Consider the following 19,431-nt stretch of genomic DNA (forward strand, 5'->3'; position numbering starts at 1 on the left):
GCCTGTGAAATAACTATAATAAGGATTCGTTATATCAGTCTAAATTAAAAAGAAAAAAAAAACATTTTTGTTAGTTAAGTTTAGTACTGGAGAGTCTCTAGTGGATTACCTATTGGAAAACAAAGAATAAACTCCGAGTGATTTACAATAAGAGTAATTTAATTTAAAAGCTGGAGGTTTGATTTAAATTTTACATAACTCGGATATTACTAAATTGCGGATATGGTTTCATATTAGCATTTTTAGTCTCTAAATTTCCCACTGCTGGTAGCCCAGCAGTGGGCTGCTCTCCCTTTGAGGAGAAGGTTTTGGAGCATATTCCACCAAGCTGTTTCAATGCGGATTGGCGGAATACACATGTGGCAGAATTTCGTTGAAATTAGACACATGCAGGTTTCCTCACGATGTTTTCCTTCACCACCGAGCACGAGATGTATTATAAACACAAATTAAGCACATGAAAATTCAGTGGAGCCTGCCTGGGTCTGAACCCGAAATCATCGGTTAAGATGCACGCGTTCTAACCACTGGGCCATCTCGGCTCATAGGTTTCATATAAATGTAATAAATTAGCTACAAATTTGCTATTCTTTAATCTATCGCGTGAACCGTATTGTATTTGCGGTCACTTTTAACAAAGAAGATCGATAGTCAGATAGTTCGCCATAAAAGTAGTCTAAGTCTTTTCTTGGAACTCGAGCTTGTTCCTACTAAATTTCATTAAATTCGCTTCAATGATTCAAACGTGGAAAAGCAACAGATATAAAACTAGTTTAATAATCGCGAAAATCTAAGACAACATTAAGCAACAGATAGACAGACAGATAGAGTTACAGATAAGTGACAAATTTCCTTATTCCACAATTTTGAGTCAGTCCACCTTCAGATATTTTTATTGTAAAATGAGATTATCAAAATAATACCTATAATATGTTCTACTTGTTCACACCATTTATTATTATTGAGGATACCCGATAGGAAGAAAGTAAAAAAAACTTATTTATTTATTGTCCAATAAATTAAAACATAGCATTAAATTTAGATGAATTTCTGCCCGTCAGTCACTATGACTGAGCGTAAAGGTGATCTGTATACTGAAAATCTTCCTCATAGTTGAGATTCTTCCTCAAGAAATAGTTTCTCATTTTTATTTATTTCAGACTTTGACAAGTCTGATGAACAACTATTCCTTGAGGAGGATTGAAATATGACTATTTTATTCTTCAAAATATCACACACATACGTATATTACTTGATATTGGTTCTTGTAATAAGCTTCCTCGATTTCGTCGTGAAACATCTATCGGCCTAGCTTGTTGAAAATTTGATTTTCGAATGATTTGCAAATACTAATTATGTTTTTGAAACACAATTGTTTTTACACAATTGTATATCTTTAAGTCATCATTCCAAAATCGTGTAAATCATTAAATATATTTTAATACTGCAGAGGATCTGGTCTGAGCGTGGTTTTGAACGTGGAGCCGAGCGATTATCCTGAATGGTCTTTGACGCCATACAACGGAGCTAAGGTAAGACAAATGGTGCCATGCCGGTAACTGCATTTATAATATAAGAAGCTCTTTATGAACTAAATTTTAACATAGTGACTTTTTAGGGTATTTAGGTAAAAAACGGAACCCTTATGGATTCGTCATTTCTGTGTGTCACATCGACTTTTTTCCGAAACTATTGGAACTATATTATCATTAGTAGATATATTATGTGAACCGCATTAAGAGGCTCACGCTAAAATAGAAAAAAAAACAATAAATTTTGGGGGTTCCTCATACTTAGAACTGAAACTCAAAAATTTTTTTTTTTTCATCAACTCATCTGCCCTATGGGTCTTTAAAAATGATATTGAGGTTTTTATATCATTTTTTTCTAAACTATATAGTTTGTACGAGAGACACTTCCAAAGTGGTAAAATGTTTGCCCCCTCTTGTAACTTCTAAAATAAGAGTATGATAAAACTAAAAAAAAATATATAATGAACATTACCATGCAAATTTCTACCGAAAATTGCTTTGAACGAGATCTAGTACGTAGTTTTTTTTTAATACGTCATAAATCGTAAACCACAATTTACCTTTCATTCAATCAAATCAAATATAAAATAAAAACATTTAATTTCATAAGCACATTAGTTACAACCATTGAACGAGTAGTTTTGGAAATATTACGACATATTAACGTACACGTGCCAATTTTCCGTCTAATATCCGCCCCGTTCCCGGCAAAAAATAGCACGTACTAGAATCCTTATATTATCCGAATGAAATCGGAAAAATAGGGTAATGTGGCAACGGTTATTAATAAAATTGTTATCAAAGATCTCATCTACAATATGACATGAATATTTGCCTTTTTTATTATTATGTCCATATATTATTACAACACAGATAGACCTATTATGTCTGAGATATTAGTAGTATTTTATATAACGAATTATTCAATTCGAGAAACTATGATTGTATTTATATATAACATTTTAAAACATATTTATTTAACATTCAAAATATACGTTATGTTATTTTCAAAGTGAAAACAAACCCACTTGAAAATTGTTACGCAAAAAATATTCACACAAAATTATCTGAGTGTTTTTGTTTTGGAACATTAAAATAGAGTTGATAGTCACTTGTCACCACTTGTGATAATTTGTCATCTCGCTAAGGGCTTTCAGTATACAAAGAATAAATACAAATAGAATATACTGATACATTCGTCTCTCGCCCTGACAGGATATTGTGATTCGTGTCCCTAATTTAATTCAACTCTAAGCATTATGGTCATTAATTGTACAAAAAGGGTTTAGATCCTCGGGTATAGCTCCAATGTCACAAATAATGGATTTAACATTCAATCTAACAATAAGTTGATACACAAAATAAAATAACACACCTATAATCCTTTTCAAATTCGCTTTAAACATCCATGTTTGTTTATGACGCAATGCGAATATTATAACTGAAATTAACAAAATACATACATTATAAATTTACAAGCCACAATATAAATATATTATTAAACTAGCTATCCACCCCGGCTTCGCTCAGATGACATTTATTTATAAAGAAAATTATTTTATATATATTATAATTACATACCATAGCGCTCACAAATAATGTTGCTATCTACCGATGAAAAAAACTCGATCATTAGTTCCGGAGATTACCCTCTACGTACAAACAAACATATCTCCTTATAATATTAGTATATATATGACGAAGTAGTTTGTCCCGGCTTGTTTTTTAAAAAAAACTTGACGTCAGCATTGCTGATGTCGCGAATGTTAAGGTTTGGATTTCTATCCATCCTCGAAGGTATGAAATTAAACTCAGAAAATATTCTTCTCTGATTTATTCCAAACTGAGGAGATCCGATCTCTCCGACGGCTCGAACAAGCCTCTCAATACCGGCGGACGTTCGGCCTTTTACAACAAAATTGGGTGGGCGCATTATTTACTCAATATAACAACTACTTATGGACGGTAAAATAATTCAGACTAATTTCACATCTCAGAATTCACTAAATATTAAATATCAAATCGTTTTCAATTATAAAAATAATAATTACTAATCTTAAATACCTGATTTTCCTTCGACATATATTATAAAACTAATTTATTCTTTTACAGGGTAAATACATTTTGTTGACCAAACAGTTATGTAATTTTCTCTTAAATAGGGCAAATATTTTGTACTGGCAATCTATTCTTTTAACTATCATACGATCACACTTTGCTAAAATTAGTTTAGACATCGCGTATTAAACCATACAATATTCTGACTAGTATATACAATATTTTTTGACAATCATAGATGCATACAAATGTTAATAAATTGAGAATTTTAAATAATGGTTACGTTCGATATTTGTTAAATGTCGAACGAATGAATTTTTGTAATGAGAAATTCTTAATTATTTTTTCTTCTCACTTACTCTTTTAGTAACGTCTGTCTCCACGCCTCACATGCCCATTTCAACTCAAAGGGTTTCTTTCACTTTAAAATTGAAATGTTATTTTAAAAATATAACACAACAAATGAATCGTAGATGATAAAAAACGTAAGCTACGTATCTGTTGATTTCCTATACATCACGTATATATTTTTAAATGTCATTGTATATAGCTATTCACTATGTATGACTATGTATTTTATTTTTACGAGTGACTACTTTCTTGCGGGTTCTTCGGAGTGGAATTATTCCGAACCGCTTGCAATTTTACATTCAACTTGATCCTGTGATGTGGCAATTGAAACTTAATTATAAGATCGTGCTCGACTAAAGTTAGGTAACATTTTTTTTTTAGGATTGGTTGGCCGACTAGCGTATGGGCCACCTGATGGTAAGTGGACACCACCGCCCATAGACAAAGGCACTGTATAAAATATTAACCATTCCTTACATCACCTATGCGCCACCAACCTTGGAAACTAAGATGTTATGTCCCTTGTGTTTGTGATTACACTGGCTCACTCACCTTTCTAACCGGAACACAACAATTCAAAGTACTGTTATTTGGCGGTAGAATATCTGATGAGTGATGATAAGCCCTACCACCATGTGAAATATTAATTTTGCGGTAATATTTATTTTTACGGTTTGTGGTAATATTTATTTTGCTGATGATAACCACGAAAAAACTCATAAGTTACTAATAAAATACATTAATCAATATTTACAAGCTTACTCGTCTTATCTTTTGGACAAGTTTAAAGTTTAACCGTATGGCAGTTTTTAAATTATGAGATACGATTCGTCTTCTGCGGCTTCGCTCGCGTTTTATGGGTTAGTCTCCTGTTGTTCAACCTTACTTCATACCAAATTTGGCATGGAGTACAGAGAACGTATTGGGCATGGAGTACAGAGAACGCCTATTCTTGGCGATGCTTACGGCATGAGGAGAAAGCACGCTTAGCACCTAGGTCGTCTCACCGTTTTTTTCCGCGGCCTTGATATGACACTTCGCAAAAAGAGACCATTACCGCCAGCCACCTCTCGCCGCCGAACATAGCGTTTATCAAGCACGGTAGCGACGGATCTCTGCCGAATAAACTCGTAGGGTTAAACATTTCAGTATTTCAATTACGCGTAAATATTAGGTCAAAATTGCAAAGTGTAAATACTTTTTTTACTATATAAAATACGTAGAGGAACGATATATTATTAATAATAATAAATAATAATATATAAATCAAACATTGAAAGTGATAATTATGATCTAGAAATAAGATACAATTACAATCTTCTGGATTATTTAATAATAATAAATATTTTCCAGATTCTCCTTAACGATCCAACTGACTATCCAGAAATAACAGTTTTATACAAATATGTCGTGCTGGGTCAGTCATTAGATATTAAAGTGGAACCGAGGATATTCCAAAGTGATGATGACATCAGACACGTGCCTTTGGAGAAGCGCAATTGCGCCTTCCACGATGAATTCTTACTTCAACATACGGACAGATTTAGTAGCGAAACTTGTAAAACTGAATGTAAAATGAAGAACTATGCAGATCAGTGCGGATGCGTACCATATAAATATCCGAAAGGTAAGTGTTATCTCAAATGAAAGTTCCTTTAATATTGTCGCAGGTATACATACAAACGATTTGAAAGCAGAATAATTAATACAACAGAACAAAATGATTAGTATATATATACACTGACAGACTAATTAACGGCACCAATGTTCTGACGTCTTTGAAATAAAAAAAATAAACAAGTATTCATACTTTTTATAGAAATTTAAATTCTTACATTATAATAATTATATAATTCGTATATTATTACAGATTCTAATCGGTTCCGTATAGATATGATTCGGATTATAAACCGGTCTTGTGAAATATTGTTCTACACTTGTGAAATCGCTGATGTGAAATCGCGCATATTCTAAGCGAGCTTGTTTGTGAGCTGCAGACTGCTTTAGACCATTTGCTGGTCTATGAGGGGTGATTGCCGTTTCATTAAGGCTCTTTCTTATTTTTAGTATACTCACGCTTACTCCACGCACTTCATTCAGCTCTGTTTTGATGAGGAAAGCGTTTCGTAGGGAATTTGAAATAAAATCGGTCGTCACGACGTGGTTGCTCGAGTTCTGCCGGTACCGGGTCTCCTTTTATAGGAACAAGTCTGTACAAATCTTCGGTATACTCTAGAAACGGTAGACAGGTTAAAATTTAAATTTCTATTAATCGTCCGTGCCAATATTAGAGCGGCTTGTTCGGACAGAGTATCCATATTTACTGTTACGAGAGTTTTGATGAGTTTAAATTTAAATACTAATAATAACCAATACTGACAAAAAAAAATAATTAAAATAGCAAATGAGAAAAAAAAACAAAAGTAATGAATTTCCTCGAATAACACATGAATTTGAGATTATACTTTAATTTTTCCCGTCTATCATAAGTTCTTTTACTGCAGTTCTATTTTTAAATTTTGTTTTTTTTTTGTATGATTAACGAACAGTATCGACATTTTCATTTAGCTTAATCTAAAAAGTTTGCATACTTATCAAAAATATTATTTCGAAAGTAATTATGAATTTCGATGATGTTGATGATTCCGTCAGTGTATTATGTATTCTATCAATTAACAATTATGTAAATATATCAACTAGATAAGTTTAACGACAAATTGCCATTAAGATAATTTTTTGTTTCCATCTGGCTGCCGAGCGATCGTGGGTAGGCGGGCGAGGAGAATTAAAACCACGTGTTTGAAGGTTTTACAATATAACAGTAATACAATCAGCGCTTTCGATATAAAGTAACGACGCTCCACCAGGCACGTCTTGGTGACGCAAATGCATATGCTTCACACAAAAGAGTGAAGAAACGTCAAACCGTACTATTCAAAATCAAAATCAAAATATACTTTATTCAAGTAGGCTTTTACAAGCACTTTTGAATCGCCATTTAACAAACTATTTAAAGTAAAGCTACCACCGGTTCGGAATGTAGATTCTACTGAGAAGAACCGGCAAGAAACTCAGTAGTTACTCTTTTTCAACATCTAAAAATACAGTCATGTTAGTCAAATACAATTATATATTATGTATGTTATGTCTCCTGCCTGGAAGTCAACAAGCATTAACTCCACGCTTTTGTTATTATCAATATAATCTTGTATCAAATAATATGCCTTCTTTACCAATGTATTTTTTACAATTGACTTGAATCTATTAAACGGCAGAGTTAAAAATGTCTGCGGATTTTTTTTATAGAAGCGGATACCTTGCCCCAAGAATGATTTATTGGCTTTACGGAGTCGGAAACTTGGCGTTCTAATCTTATCCTTACCTATTGTACACAAAAGATTATCACTGATTTTGTCAAAGTGATCAATGCTACTGTCAAAAATGTCATTATCACTTTTTTTCGTTTCTTGACACTCTCAAAACAAAGTGGCGCCATCAAATTTTTAATTTATTTATTTTTATTTTTCAAAGTGTTCTGCACTTTATATCTGCCATGTTGGAATTTATATGAATTTACGTAATCTACGTCAATTTATTTAAAAACACAATACGTACGAAGTCTTATTAACTAACAAACTAAATGTAACTTTTTTATTTCGCCGTAGTAAAAAATATAATATAACTTGTCATCGAAACGGAAAATTCAGTTGACTGTAAGAGTTGTTTCTATAATTTTCTAGATATATAAGCACCTATCTGTAACATTAACTAATACTAATACCACGTAGTAACTGGCTAAAATTAACTTACTGGATTAAATCGTTTGATAAAGTTTACATAGATTAAAATTCTAAAATCAAAACATCTTATCCTGTCCTGTTGTATTTAATGTCACATAATTTAATTTAAATTAAAGCTTTATCGATGCAAGAAGACTTTACTTTATCGATGCCACATGAAATCGAAAGATCTGGAAATAAATACTCTGAGGTATCCCTGAGTTTCCGTTGGAAATCACAAGTAGTAATAACATTTTAGCAAACGTTAATGCATCTGAATATAATTCATTTGAATACCAACTGAATATCGCACACCATCAACGAGTCCTAGAGTGTTGATGAAGGAGTCCACTGATCAGATGGTAATGGCGACTCTGTGGTCGAGTGGTGTGTACACCGGTTTTCATGGGTACGCCACTCCTTGGTCCCGGGTTCGATTCCCGGCCGAGACGACGTAGAAAAATTTCATTAGTTCTATGTTGTCTTGGGTCTGGGTGTATGTGGTACCGTCGTTACTTCTGATTTCCATAACACAAGTGCTTTAGCTACTTACATTGGGATCAAAGTAATGTATGTGTGTGTTGTCCAATATTTATTTATTTATATTATTTAATGGCATTTCTGATTGGTATATCTTGGGAATAATTGCTTCCGTTTTTTTTACAGTTATTTCTTTTTTATTTAGCTAAAGTCGAGCAGTACCATAAATATGGGGTAATGACGATCATTTCTGAAATACTTTACCATAGTTACACAATAAGGATTAAATTTCTCACCTATAAGACGGATAATTGAACGAACCTTTGCTTATAATATTCACTGAAATATTGGGGCTTTTAACAATAAAAAGCACTTAGTCGAACAGAAAACCTAATTAATGCTAAGAGCTTTGTCCTTAATAACCACACGATATACCTAATACGAATATTATTAAGTTTCAGATAATGCAGTGAATTATTAACTTTAATCGCGATTTTGTTATTTGACGTTAAAGTTTTTTAAATTTAAAATAATTAAGGTAAGAAACAAAATTTCACAAAGACAAGCTGTCAAGAAAATTGTCCTCATCGTCCTCCTGGATAAGTCGTTAGACGCAGCGCTGTTGAATATATAGGAGAAACTTTGGCTTGGAGATAAATGACGTGACTCACAGTTACTGTAACAAGTTTTGTGCCATGTTAATTTAAAATACCGTTTATTTACAAATGCATATACGATTGAATCAATCGCTTCAAAACTATTTTTTTTATATTTAATAATAATAATAATAAAAAACAAAAACAAGAAATTTTACAAAGTACATTTCATTGAGTTTTTTTTTATAGGTTATTAAATAGTTGTTTTATTTTCGAAGCAGTTTTGCGTTCAGTATTAATAAGTACAATCTCTACTAGATTGATATATATACAATTAAATAAAAGTTAAGTGTATATATGACATTTCAAATTAACTGCATTTATTTTAGTCAATATTTGCAATTTCCAAATATCGTCCAACTGGTTGAATTAAAACATAGTTTTCACAGTTGTTATTGGTACGTAAAGGTATCTGACATAGTGTAATTATCGTTTAGTGAGATATTAAATATTCAAAAGCAAAGCGGTGACCACCGATCGTCAATTACGTTTCTAGTAAATGCCAAAACATTTGAAAATTATATCATATTATGTATTCCATTACACGATTTACGATGGAAAAATATGTTGAATACTTTCGACGAAAGCGAAATTTTAAATCACTTCCACAAATATCGAATGCACAATCCAGTCCCGAAGTTTGTTGGTCTCTGATGAAAATCAAGTAATGTGAATATGCTTGACAGAGCTGGATTTGGACCTGTACGCCTTGGGGCAACAAAGGCCTCTAACCCTTTATTATTTATCAAAAAATTTTAAAAATTTCTTAAAGTCGGGTTTTGCAGTAGTTTTCTATAATATTCTTGTTATGTAATGTTTTTTATTCAAATTTAAATATGTCAGTGCCTTATACTGACACAGAATTATACTTGTATTTTATTTCTTCAGCACTTTTGTTGTATTAAAATTCTTATCTCGTTGGAACAATGTTTTTTTTAGAAATTTCAAATATGGAACAGAAGTTTGGATGTCTTAAATCTGACTCTAGCTCTACGACAAAAAGTTCTTATTAATGAGATAGGTTCAAAGATCTAGACGTCACGTTGATACTTGTTTAACTTTAAATATTCAGATTTAGGTGTATTTCTTTAATCGTATAGTCAAATTGCTTAAACAAAGAATCAAGGATCCTAATCTAGAAGTTTTTTTTATAATAGGATTTATTTTATATAAAATAGACCAGTGTTTAAAACATATATGTAATGTTCTGATCACGACGGTCAATCTTAAGGAGGACCGGCCAACTACGCTGGATATATTAAAGTGTACAATGTTGTGCGCAAATTAGGCTCCTCCTCCAATTTCCAGACTGATGAAAAATTTTCGGCATATTCGGCAAGCCGATGTAAAATTAGAACCCAGGACCTTCGGATCTGCTGTTTTGTTTCTAATCACTAGATCAGAGAGGCAGTCAATTTCTAATAACTAAGATATTGTATATATTTTTACTTTTTTATGATTTTGACATAATTTAAATTTTTATTTATTCTAGATAAGGCTTTACGAATTTGCGATTTCGGAGACCTGGAATGTCTGAACAATTTGCGTGGTAAGGTCTTGTTCTTCTCTCTGAATTTTTATGACTTCTTTTTACATTAGTAGACAAATACATCGTTTAATCATTTTATATATTCAACAGCTCGTGATATAGAATGGGAGAAAGATTGCACGCCAATTTGCTACATAGAATGTCGAGATAAGAGATACAGTATTACCAGTGACGTCATGCCGCTGCTAGCAGATTTCTACCCGAGGAATATAACGTGAGTAAGCTGTTGAATAAAAGTGAAACATATTAAATTTAGATTACTAAATAAAAAAAATGTTATCGACATAAGAATTAACATTCAAGCCTTAACTATATACAAATAAGAATTAAGAATTCTTGCATCGTTTCCCCGTTGAATCGCAATGGGCTAAAAATGAACCAAAACTCTTGCTCAGTGGAAGCATTAAGGCGAGGCGTTATATTTAATAAAGGTTTTTCTTTAATTATTATATTAATTTAACTCGCACAGTTCAGTCCCTATAAATCGTATCCGAACCGTATTGTTAAAATATTACGCCTATAAAAATATTATTAATTACAATTTAAAACGCGATATAGATAGAGAATGGTAAAATTAAATAATAAAAGATCACTCAGACTGATATCCATGAAGTTAAGAGCTGTCACTGAAACCTTCGTTGAGGCGTGCTCGGCTCAACTGTAGACGAATTATAATCCCTATATAAAACTAATATAATCCATCAAAAAGTCTTTATTTTCTTTTGCAGAAACCTTTGTTATTGGAGATTGGCAATTCTTATTCTTTTGAATTTTATTTTTATTATTTCTATTATTTTTTGTTTTAAATAAAACAAATACATGAGAATAAATCACTAAATGCATTTTGAAAGAAACTGTTTTTAAATCTAGAATTATAATTATAAAATAAAAATATATATATTACCATACTATATTAAATACTATTGAATATCCCACTGCTGGTCTATCTCTCCTCTCCTTTTGAGGAGATGGGATAGAGCTAATTCCACCGCGCTTCCCTTCGGATTCAAACATAAAGATGTGACAAAATTGTATTGAAAATAGATACATGCAGGGCAGGGTGAATTATAATCAAAAATTAAGCATATGAAAATTCAGTGATGCTTCCCTGAGTTGAACCCGCAATCGTCGGTTAACCACTATCCACGTTCTAACCACTGGGACATATGGGCTTATTTTATTAACATAATTAATTTGAATAAGCTTAGACTATTCTATTTTTTAAACCCTGGCAAAAAAATACAACTATACAAAGATAAATAAAATTAAACTTGTGTGAGAAATATCTCATTTTTATTTTCACTTTACACATCATTCGTAACAAACCTGTGTTTTGCATATATATGTATGTGCAGCTTAAGTCCCGCTTGCTGACTGCCAGCCCTTCTCGTACAAGCTTTTATTTACGACTGCAATGACAACCAAGTTATTTTAAGAATTTCTGTATTGCTAGGGAATGAATATATATTTACCCGCTATACAAAACATTTTTTGCAATACAACCACTAAACAATTCCTTGTCGTCTTCTTTGGAATGTCTGATTACTGGTGACAGGAAGAAAAACTCGTTATAGAACTATTTACCCATAATACAAAGTTTATTGTTATGGTCGACATTTTCTATTCATGCACATTTACTGTAATCATGTAAATTCCCAGACGCGTTTATTTAAATATCGCCTTATATTCCGCCCACTGCCAATCGGATTGTATAGCTTAAAAAGTAAATTACTATGAAAAAGGCTTTTCATTAATATGAATTATTTAGTTACGTACTTGTGAGAATTCAACGTATCAGTTGTGATTGCTTTTTCCACATTTATGCTTAAAATTAAAGTTACTGTAAGGTATTAATAAAAAAAAAAAGGTAGAAAATTCATAACTACTTGGTAGGACTTTGTGTAGGCCCGTCTGAATAGGAACCATCACGTCATCAGATAATCTTCTACCAAATAGCACTACATAGTATAGTTGTGTTTCAGTCTAAGGAAATTTATATCAAGAAGGGTTAATATATTTACAGCACTTACCATCAAGTGGTCCATTGGCCCGTCCGTTTACCTACATCATAAACAAAACACACTCAATATTTTATGAGAGTTTTTATATAGTTTTTTTATTAGAAATGTTAATAGTACCTGCAAGTTTTTAATATAAGTACAAATACTTTGATATTATTTAGGCAACGGATATGTTGAAAGACGTGTAAATATTTGTTCATTGATTTATAAAATATGGCCTCAAGTCAAGGGTAGTTCCGTAAGAAGTATGATTTACTACGCTATAAATGTTTTGTAACAAATAAAGCACCATGCAATAAATCGTAAACTAACTGTGCCATCAGATCCGAGTTGGCCCAGTGGTTAGAACGCGTGCATCTTAATCGATGATTACGGGTTCAAACCCAGGCAAGTGCTTATAATTCATCTTGTGTTCGGAGTAACGGAAAACATCGTGAGGAAACTTGCATGTGTTTAGTTTCAACGAAATTCTGCTATATGGGATTCTGCATTGGAGCAGCGTAGTGGAATATGCTCCAAAGCTTCTCTTCAAAGGGATAAGAGGCCTTAGCCCAGCAGTGGGAAATTTACAGACTGTTAATGTTATGTTATGTGTGTTATGTAACTGTGCCCTTCTCTATTATTCGTAAAATTTATATTTGTGAAGATTAAAGATAAGAGACCAACGGACAGATAGGCAAAAATAAAAGTAATGGGTGTTTGGTTTTTCTTTATTTGTAAAAAGCCGTATTAAAAATATATTGATTTTGAAATCATACACAGCAACAGAAACTTTATTTATTCGTACAGAACTAAACGTAATGTGTTTTAGACGTCTACTTTGATGTATGTATGTCGAGATATTTGCTCGTTTCTCTGAACCTACCTATTCAATTTGCATAATTTTTTTGCAATAGGTATATGGAATATATATATATTTATTGGAGAAGGTTCGGCATGTAAGGATAATACTTATAAGGCTGTACTTATAATTTTAAGCAACGATATTAGAAAGGTCATCAATGAGTATAATAAACTGAATAAAAAAAGTATAGATTTCAAGTTTAGAATCAATCCATCAACCTTATAAGGCTATAGTTATATAGTTTTGGATTTGGACTTATATAGTTTTGGAGATAACATTTTGAATGTATTTATGGTGTAACGTAATACTTCTAGTTAATTCGTAGAAACATTCTACATTAGTCTGATTATTGTTAAGACTGTATGACAAAGCTATCTAAGCTATATCGAAGATTAACCATATACATAGTGGTCAAATTATTATTATATAACAGTCACCTATACTAATAATATATGAAGGGAAGTTTGGCTGTCTAGCTGTTACGTTTTCACGACTAAAATATTGAACAGAATTTGACATAATTTAATATGAAGCAAGCTTGAACCCCATCGAAGGATAAGTCTACTTTATTATATCTGAAACATCCGTCCCTTTAACATGCGGGCAAGGCCACAGGCGAATATTTGTACACAATTATAACAATAACATTTCACGTATATGTTTAGAAAACAATTTAAGTACATTTATATAATCCGTTATTCAAGTTAGATGATCTATTTATATCTATAGATCTATAGATGATCTAGTTTGCTATTGTACCTGGTATCCATCTTATCGTCAAGTAAAACTAAAGATTTTTTTAAGGTCCATTGTGTATAGTTTATATAAGTTCGAAACAAACTTGCTTGTGAGTCTTTAGCAAGCCGAGATAACACGAATCATTCACATAATATCCACGTAAATATACACCTTATTGCACATACAATAAAGATACATTTCATATTTTTAAATAATTACGATCAAGATTGAAAATTGTGAGATATCTTCAAATCGTACAAGAACCATTATCGCTGCTCTGAAGTTTTCATACAATACAATCGGCTTCAACTACGAACCTTGATTGCTCTCAATGTAAGAATAAAATCAAACTGACATCGTATTTTATTTGTTTAAATTGACTTTGTTTGGATAAATTAACAATTCGCTACTAACTAATCTATTTTTTTTAATTCTAGTATTTAAGGGACCTTTATAAGCAGCCTATATGTCAGCCCCATCGTTACACGCTAAATTCAATCAAAAATGGTTCAAAAAGTAAGACTAAATCAGTACGAGAAAAATACTAACAAATTCATAAATTTTAATTGCTGAAATACTCGAAGGGCTACTAAGAATAGAATTAAAAGCACAAATATTTAACAAATTTAAATTTAGTTCATATTTTAGTGTTTCTCTTAAACTGTGGTTACGGACATGCCAATAACAAGTGAAACGTCTTCTAATACACCACATACTTCACAGTTGGGAGTATCATTCATTTTAGAAAATGTTAAAATATAACCATTTTAATTAAATTTAGGGAAGAGATAACGATATGTGCTACCTAAAGGTATGATGATGATCGTCATAATTTTTTAAAATGTTCTATGTGGTCGTAATTATACAGGCTTAACTGACTTCTTGTAAATGTATAACAATGTAATAAATGGACGTGTAAATATTAAATCATACTATTACAAATAATACAAATTTTTCAAAGGTTTAAATACATTTTTTATTATTGCAGGTTAGGTCGTAACATTAGTGAACTGTCGTCGCTTCAAGTGTACTTTGCAAAGTCAACATGCAACTGTTTTAAAAATATGCTCCTCATTGACTTCAACTATTTCATTGGTGAGTGATTGTGAGCCGAGATGGCCCAGTGGTTAGAACGCGTGCATCTTAACCGATGATTTCGGGTTCAAACCCAGGCAGGCACCACTGAATTTTCATGTGCTTAATTTGTGTTTATAATTCATCTCGTGCTCGGCGGTGAAGGAAAAAATCGTGAGGAAACCTGCATGTGTCTAATTTCAACGAAATTCTGCCACATGTGTATTCTGCCAACCCGCATTGGAGCAGCGTGGTAGAATATGCTCCAAAACCTTCTCCTCAAAGGGAGAGGAGGCCTTTATCCCAGCAGTGGGACATTTACGGGCTGCTTATGTTATGTTTATGTTTCACTTTCAAGCTCTTTGTAAATTTAAAAATAATATACATAAAGAGTGACGTCACAAAATAAGTTACCATTAAATACCTACTTATCCGTCGAAGAGATTCATTTAAGTACACAAAAACGTAGATAAACTAAAAGACGTTCTTTCAAAAGCTTACTTAAAATGTACATTAAAAGGTTTTGTTATATTTATTAATGTTGTCATAAAATAAATTATGAGCATGTACTACTATTATTAGGATATATTTATTTTATGTATGTCGCAGATAAGATCAGCCAGCCAATTAAACGCCTAGCCACTTTACGTGATATTCAATCAGCGGCCTGAATGACACTCAGCTAATTCATCTTCCGTTTATTGAATAGGGTAACGTGTTTAAGACTCTCCTCTTTTTAAAATTGCTTAAAAAAAAGCCCAACTCTCTACCTCTGGTCTTTTCGGTCTGACCTCAAACTTAAAATGCTTCGTTCCTCAGATATCAACAAAAATAAATATTGTAAACCTAACCTTAAAAATGAGTTGTATATCAACAATTTCGAAACACCTTTCGTATGAAAGTGCTTTGATACAGAAGACGGGTGCTGCACCCCCTTCGCACCCTCGGTTTCTTAATTCTTACTAAAAGAGTAAAAGTTAACAGAGTCAGTTTTGTAGCAATTTTGCACAATCAATTGTATGAATCTGTGCCTTTTATGTTTTTTTTTTACGCGAGAGTCCCTATGAATGAAAGATGATTTGGCTGAGTGTCATTCGGCCCGCTGGTTGAACAGCACTGCTTAGTAAATTGGCTAGGCGTTTAATTGAATGGCTAATTAACCAGTTGACTGCGACATATATGTATACAACATTGGAGTCGAATTCCTTTAATAATTTTATTAATTTGATCAATTCCTGTCACTTGAATTTTTCAATAAGTTATTTACCTTATTTTCTCTTAGTTTCTTATAAATGACTTTAATAATGTTAATCATTAACGTCAAAAACATCACACACAGCAATCGTATTTTACGATATCTACACATATTTTACATGAACATATTAGTCCATCTGAATTATATCTTTTTTACAATCTCTCTTGAGGAGGCCCGAGGCTGTTGCCCCAGATTTCCAGGCCTAAATCCGGCCTTGTTTTTAGCCTTTACAATATAATATTAGTCTTATTTCGTAATAATTTTAAGACAGCTGACTCCCACGCACTTCTTTATAACCGAAATCGGTCAGGAGGACATTATTATCATATTTTAGTATTCATGCCAGAAAAAAAATAGTTATACATAGTTATAATGTGAACATTTATCGCTTTACACTGCTGCAAGCGCTCCACTAGAGTACATAGTTATATTTTTGAAGCATGGTCCTACAAAATCTACAACGTTGCATCGACACTGCTCCAAGTGGGTGCTACAGATGCATTGTCCGGTTAGACATACTTAGAACGTAGTGATATATAATACGTATACGCATCTTAATGTAACTATATTTTTCAACCTTATATAAAGTGCCAGCTATGAAACATGTTTATTCTCTTTATTAAATAATGAAATTACGAAAACAAAGAACACTATTAGCGATAAAACAACTCAGGTCGTAAGTACAATTTTAGTATAAATGTTAGTTTTATATAAATTTCCTTTAGTAAGAGTAAGTTAAGTAACGTGTTTTATTGTGCTCCAGATAATGGATGTTGGCATTAAAACACCTGGGCGACCGAACGGAGCAATAACCTTACTTTTTCCGAATTTCTCTCTGACTTCTTAGTATTGTTTATGAACCATTAACACTATATGATATACCGTAAAAGCAAAAAAAAAAACCATCAATAAAAAAAAAATTGTATTGAAAGTATTTTTTGATATATGTGTCATGATTGTTTTTGAACTCATAATATATGATATTATACGTCTTCAAGTCCCTACTCAAGTTGCTCCCGCTTGACAGGTGCCAATTTTACAGACGTTTATCTCTATTACTGAAGTAACCAAAATTCCACGTCTGAGGCCCCGAGAGTATTGATTTCAGAGATGTAGATCTATTTACTAACCGAATAAAATGTATTTTTTTTTGCTGTCTCTACTCTTTGTCGTTTCACGCACACTCGAATATCTTGTAAGTATGATCCTCACTCGAATGAGTGTGAGTACCAATGCAAGCTGATATGGTCCTCCATCGTGAGCAAATAGATAGGAATATAGTACGATATAGAGTAAATCTATATGTCGATGTGTTTGTTCATAATTATGTCCTTACAAAAATAAACAGTTCACACAACATGATCCTTTATTTTTTTCTTATTTACATTAGCAGCCTTTAAATTTCCCACTGCTGGGCTAAGGCCTTTGAGGAGAAGGTTTGGAGCATATTCCACCACGCAGCTCCAATGCGGGTTAGTGAAATACACATGTGGCAGAATTTCGTTGAAATTAGACACATGCAGGTTTCCTCACGATGTTTTCCTTCACCGCTGAGCAAGAGATGAATTATAAACACAAATTAAGCACATGAAATTCAGTGTTGCTTGCCTGGGTTTGAACCCGAAATCATTGGTTAAGATTCACGCATTCTAACCACTGGACCATCTCGGCTCTCATCTTATTTATTTAAAATTAAATTCAGTACAAAATTATAACTTATATCATTAATAACCCAGTTATATTTATTTAAGGATTGCTCAGAAAAGATACAATCTAAACATGAGTAAAAAATGGCTTTTAGCATAATTAAAATGTATGTTCCTTTAATTAGAGGAAACCACAGCTTGCATAATTCAGTTAGACTAAACAAATATACTAAAAATAAAAACATGATATACAAATCAATGTGAAAATAAAATATATAGAAATACACAGATTGTATAGTATTATTCTTGAACAGACCTATTAGAAGTGAATTATCTCAGCGGCTAGACATTGAACTTATTTCACAGACAAACAGAGTGTCATCCTACATCTTCTATACATTTACAAAATCATAACTGATCGAAATCTGTACAAGGAAGATATTTGAGTAAAAATATTACTGCGTGTATGAATTAACGTAATAGATCACATAAATATGTTTTTTAGAATATTTGTCTTTTTATATGTTCGTTTGTTACCGCTAATCTCGGAATCGCTTTGATATATCGTTTGTTTTCATTAAAATCGGTTTTAACCTCATCAGCCCTGGTCCTAACCTTTCCTACAGCATTCCTTTGCATTTGAAAATAAATATACTACATATATATAGAGGCACGTCGCAGATGATTTTGTGTTCACACGACGGTTACTTCTTCATTTCAAAAAAAAAAAAATTGTTTATTTTCAAGTGAGTCCAGTTCCTAGTGCACACGGTCAACACTATCTAGCTTTGTCGCGTATTTGAAACTGAAATTAATATACATTTCGCAGTAACTTTTTACATTATAAACAGAAAATGCGGTTGTTTGTGGTTTGACTTTTATCGATGGCAAAAAACCTGAATATGTGATCTATAAAAAAAAAAACGGTAAATTCAAACCGACAAAATTTTCTATAATATTATACAATACATAAAATAATTTTTTTCAGCTACCTACGGAGGAGTTTTCTCGCTAAGCTTCGGTGTCTCGATAATAACGCTATTTGAAGTAATTTACTCGTTCTTGTTTTCTGTATTGGGAATGTCTTGTAATTATTTGAAAAATACAAATAAAACTATTGCAAACTATGGTGTGTTCATTTTATTACTCAGATAATTTATATTTAGAAATGTATTTATCTTCAATCTTGATTGATGTTAAGGATTTTACTTGGTGGGTAGGGCTTTGTGCAGGCCCAAGCTTTTGTCGTCTGGGTAAATACCACCCACTCATCAGATATTCTATCGCCAAACAGCAGTACTTAGTATTGGGTATATTCCGGTTTAAAGGGTGAGTGAGCCAGTGTAACTACAGGCACAAGGGACGTAACGTCTTAGTTCCCAACGTTGGTGGCGCATTGTAAGGAATGGTTAATATCTCTTACAACGCCATTGTCTATCGGCGGTGGT

General features: G+C 32.3%; 1 protein-coding gene across 1 annotated transcript; it reads left to right on the forward strand.

Annotated features, from left to right (window-relative positions):
• Positions 1-1,066: 1,066 nt before the first annotated feature.
• Positions 1,067-19,138, forward strand: LOC125064416 (sodium channel protein Nach-like). The gene is made up of 7 exons (XM_047671408.1): positions 1,067-1,089; positions 1,451-1,532; positions 5,295-5,568; positions 10,349-10,405; positions 10,496-10,619; positions 14,997-15,103; positions 18,972-19,138. Exons 1-7 carry the CDS (start codon positions 1,067-1,069, stop codon positions 19,136-19,138), a joined length of 834 nt encoding a protein of 277 aa, XP_047527364.1.
• The last annotated feature ends 293 nt before the right edge of the window (positions 19,139-19,431 follow it).

The sequence above is a fragment of the Vanessa atalanta genome, chromosome 5 (assembly GCF_905147765.1).
Source record: "Vanessa atalanta chromosome 5, ilVanAtal1.2, whole genome shotgun sequence".
Lineage (NCBI taxonomy): Eukaryota > Metazoa > Arthropoda > Insecta > Lepidoptera > Nymphalidae > Vanessa > Vanessa atalanta.

What these genes read in the sequence shown, in the direction of transcription:
- LOC125064416 (XM_047671408.1), top strand. Translation starts at nt 1,067, where the DNA reads ATGACTGAGCGTAAAGGTGATCT. An exon ending in TTCTACCCGAGGAATATAAC is followed by an intron (nt 10,620 to 14,996) that starts GTGAGTAAGCTG and finishes TTATTATTGCAG; the next exon opens with GTTAGGTCGTAACATTAGTG. An exon ending in TGACTTCAACTATTTCATTG is followed by an intron (nt 15,104 to 18,971) that starts GTGAGTGATTGT and finishes AATTTTTTTCAG; the next exon opens with CTACCTACGGAGGAGTTTTC.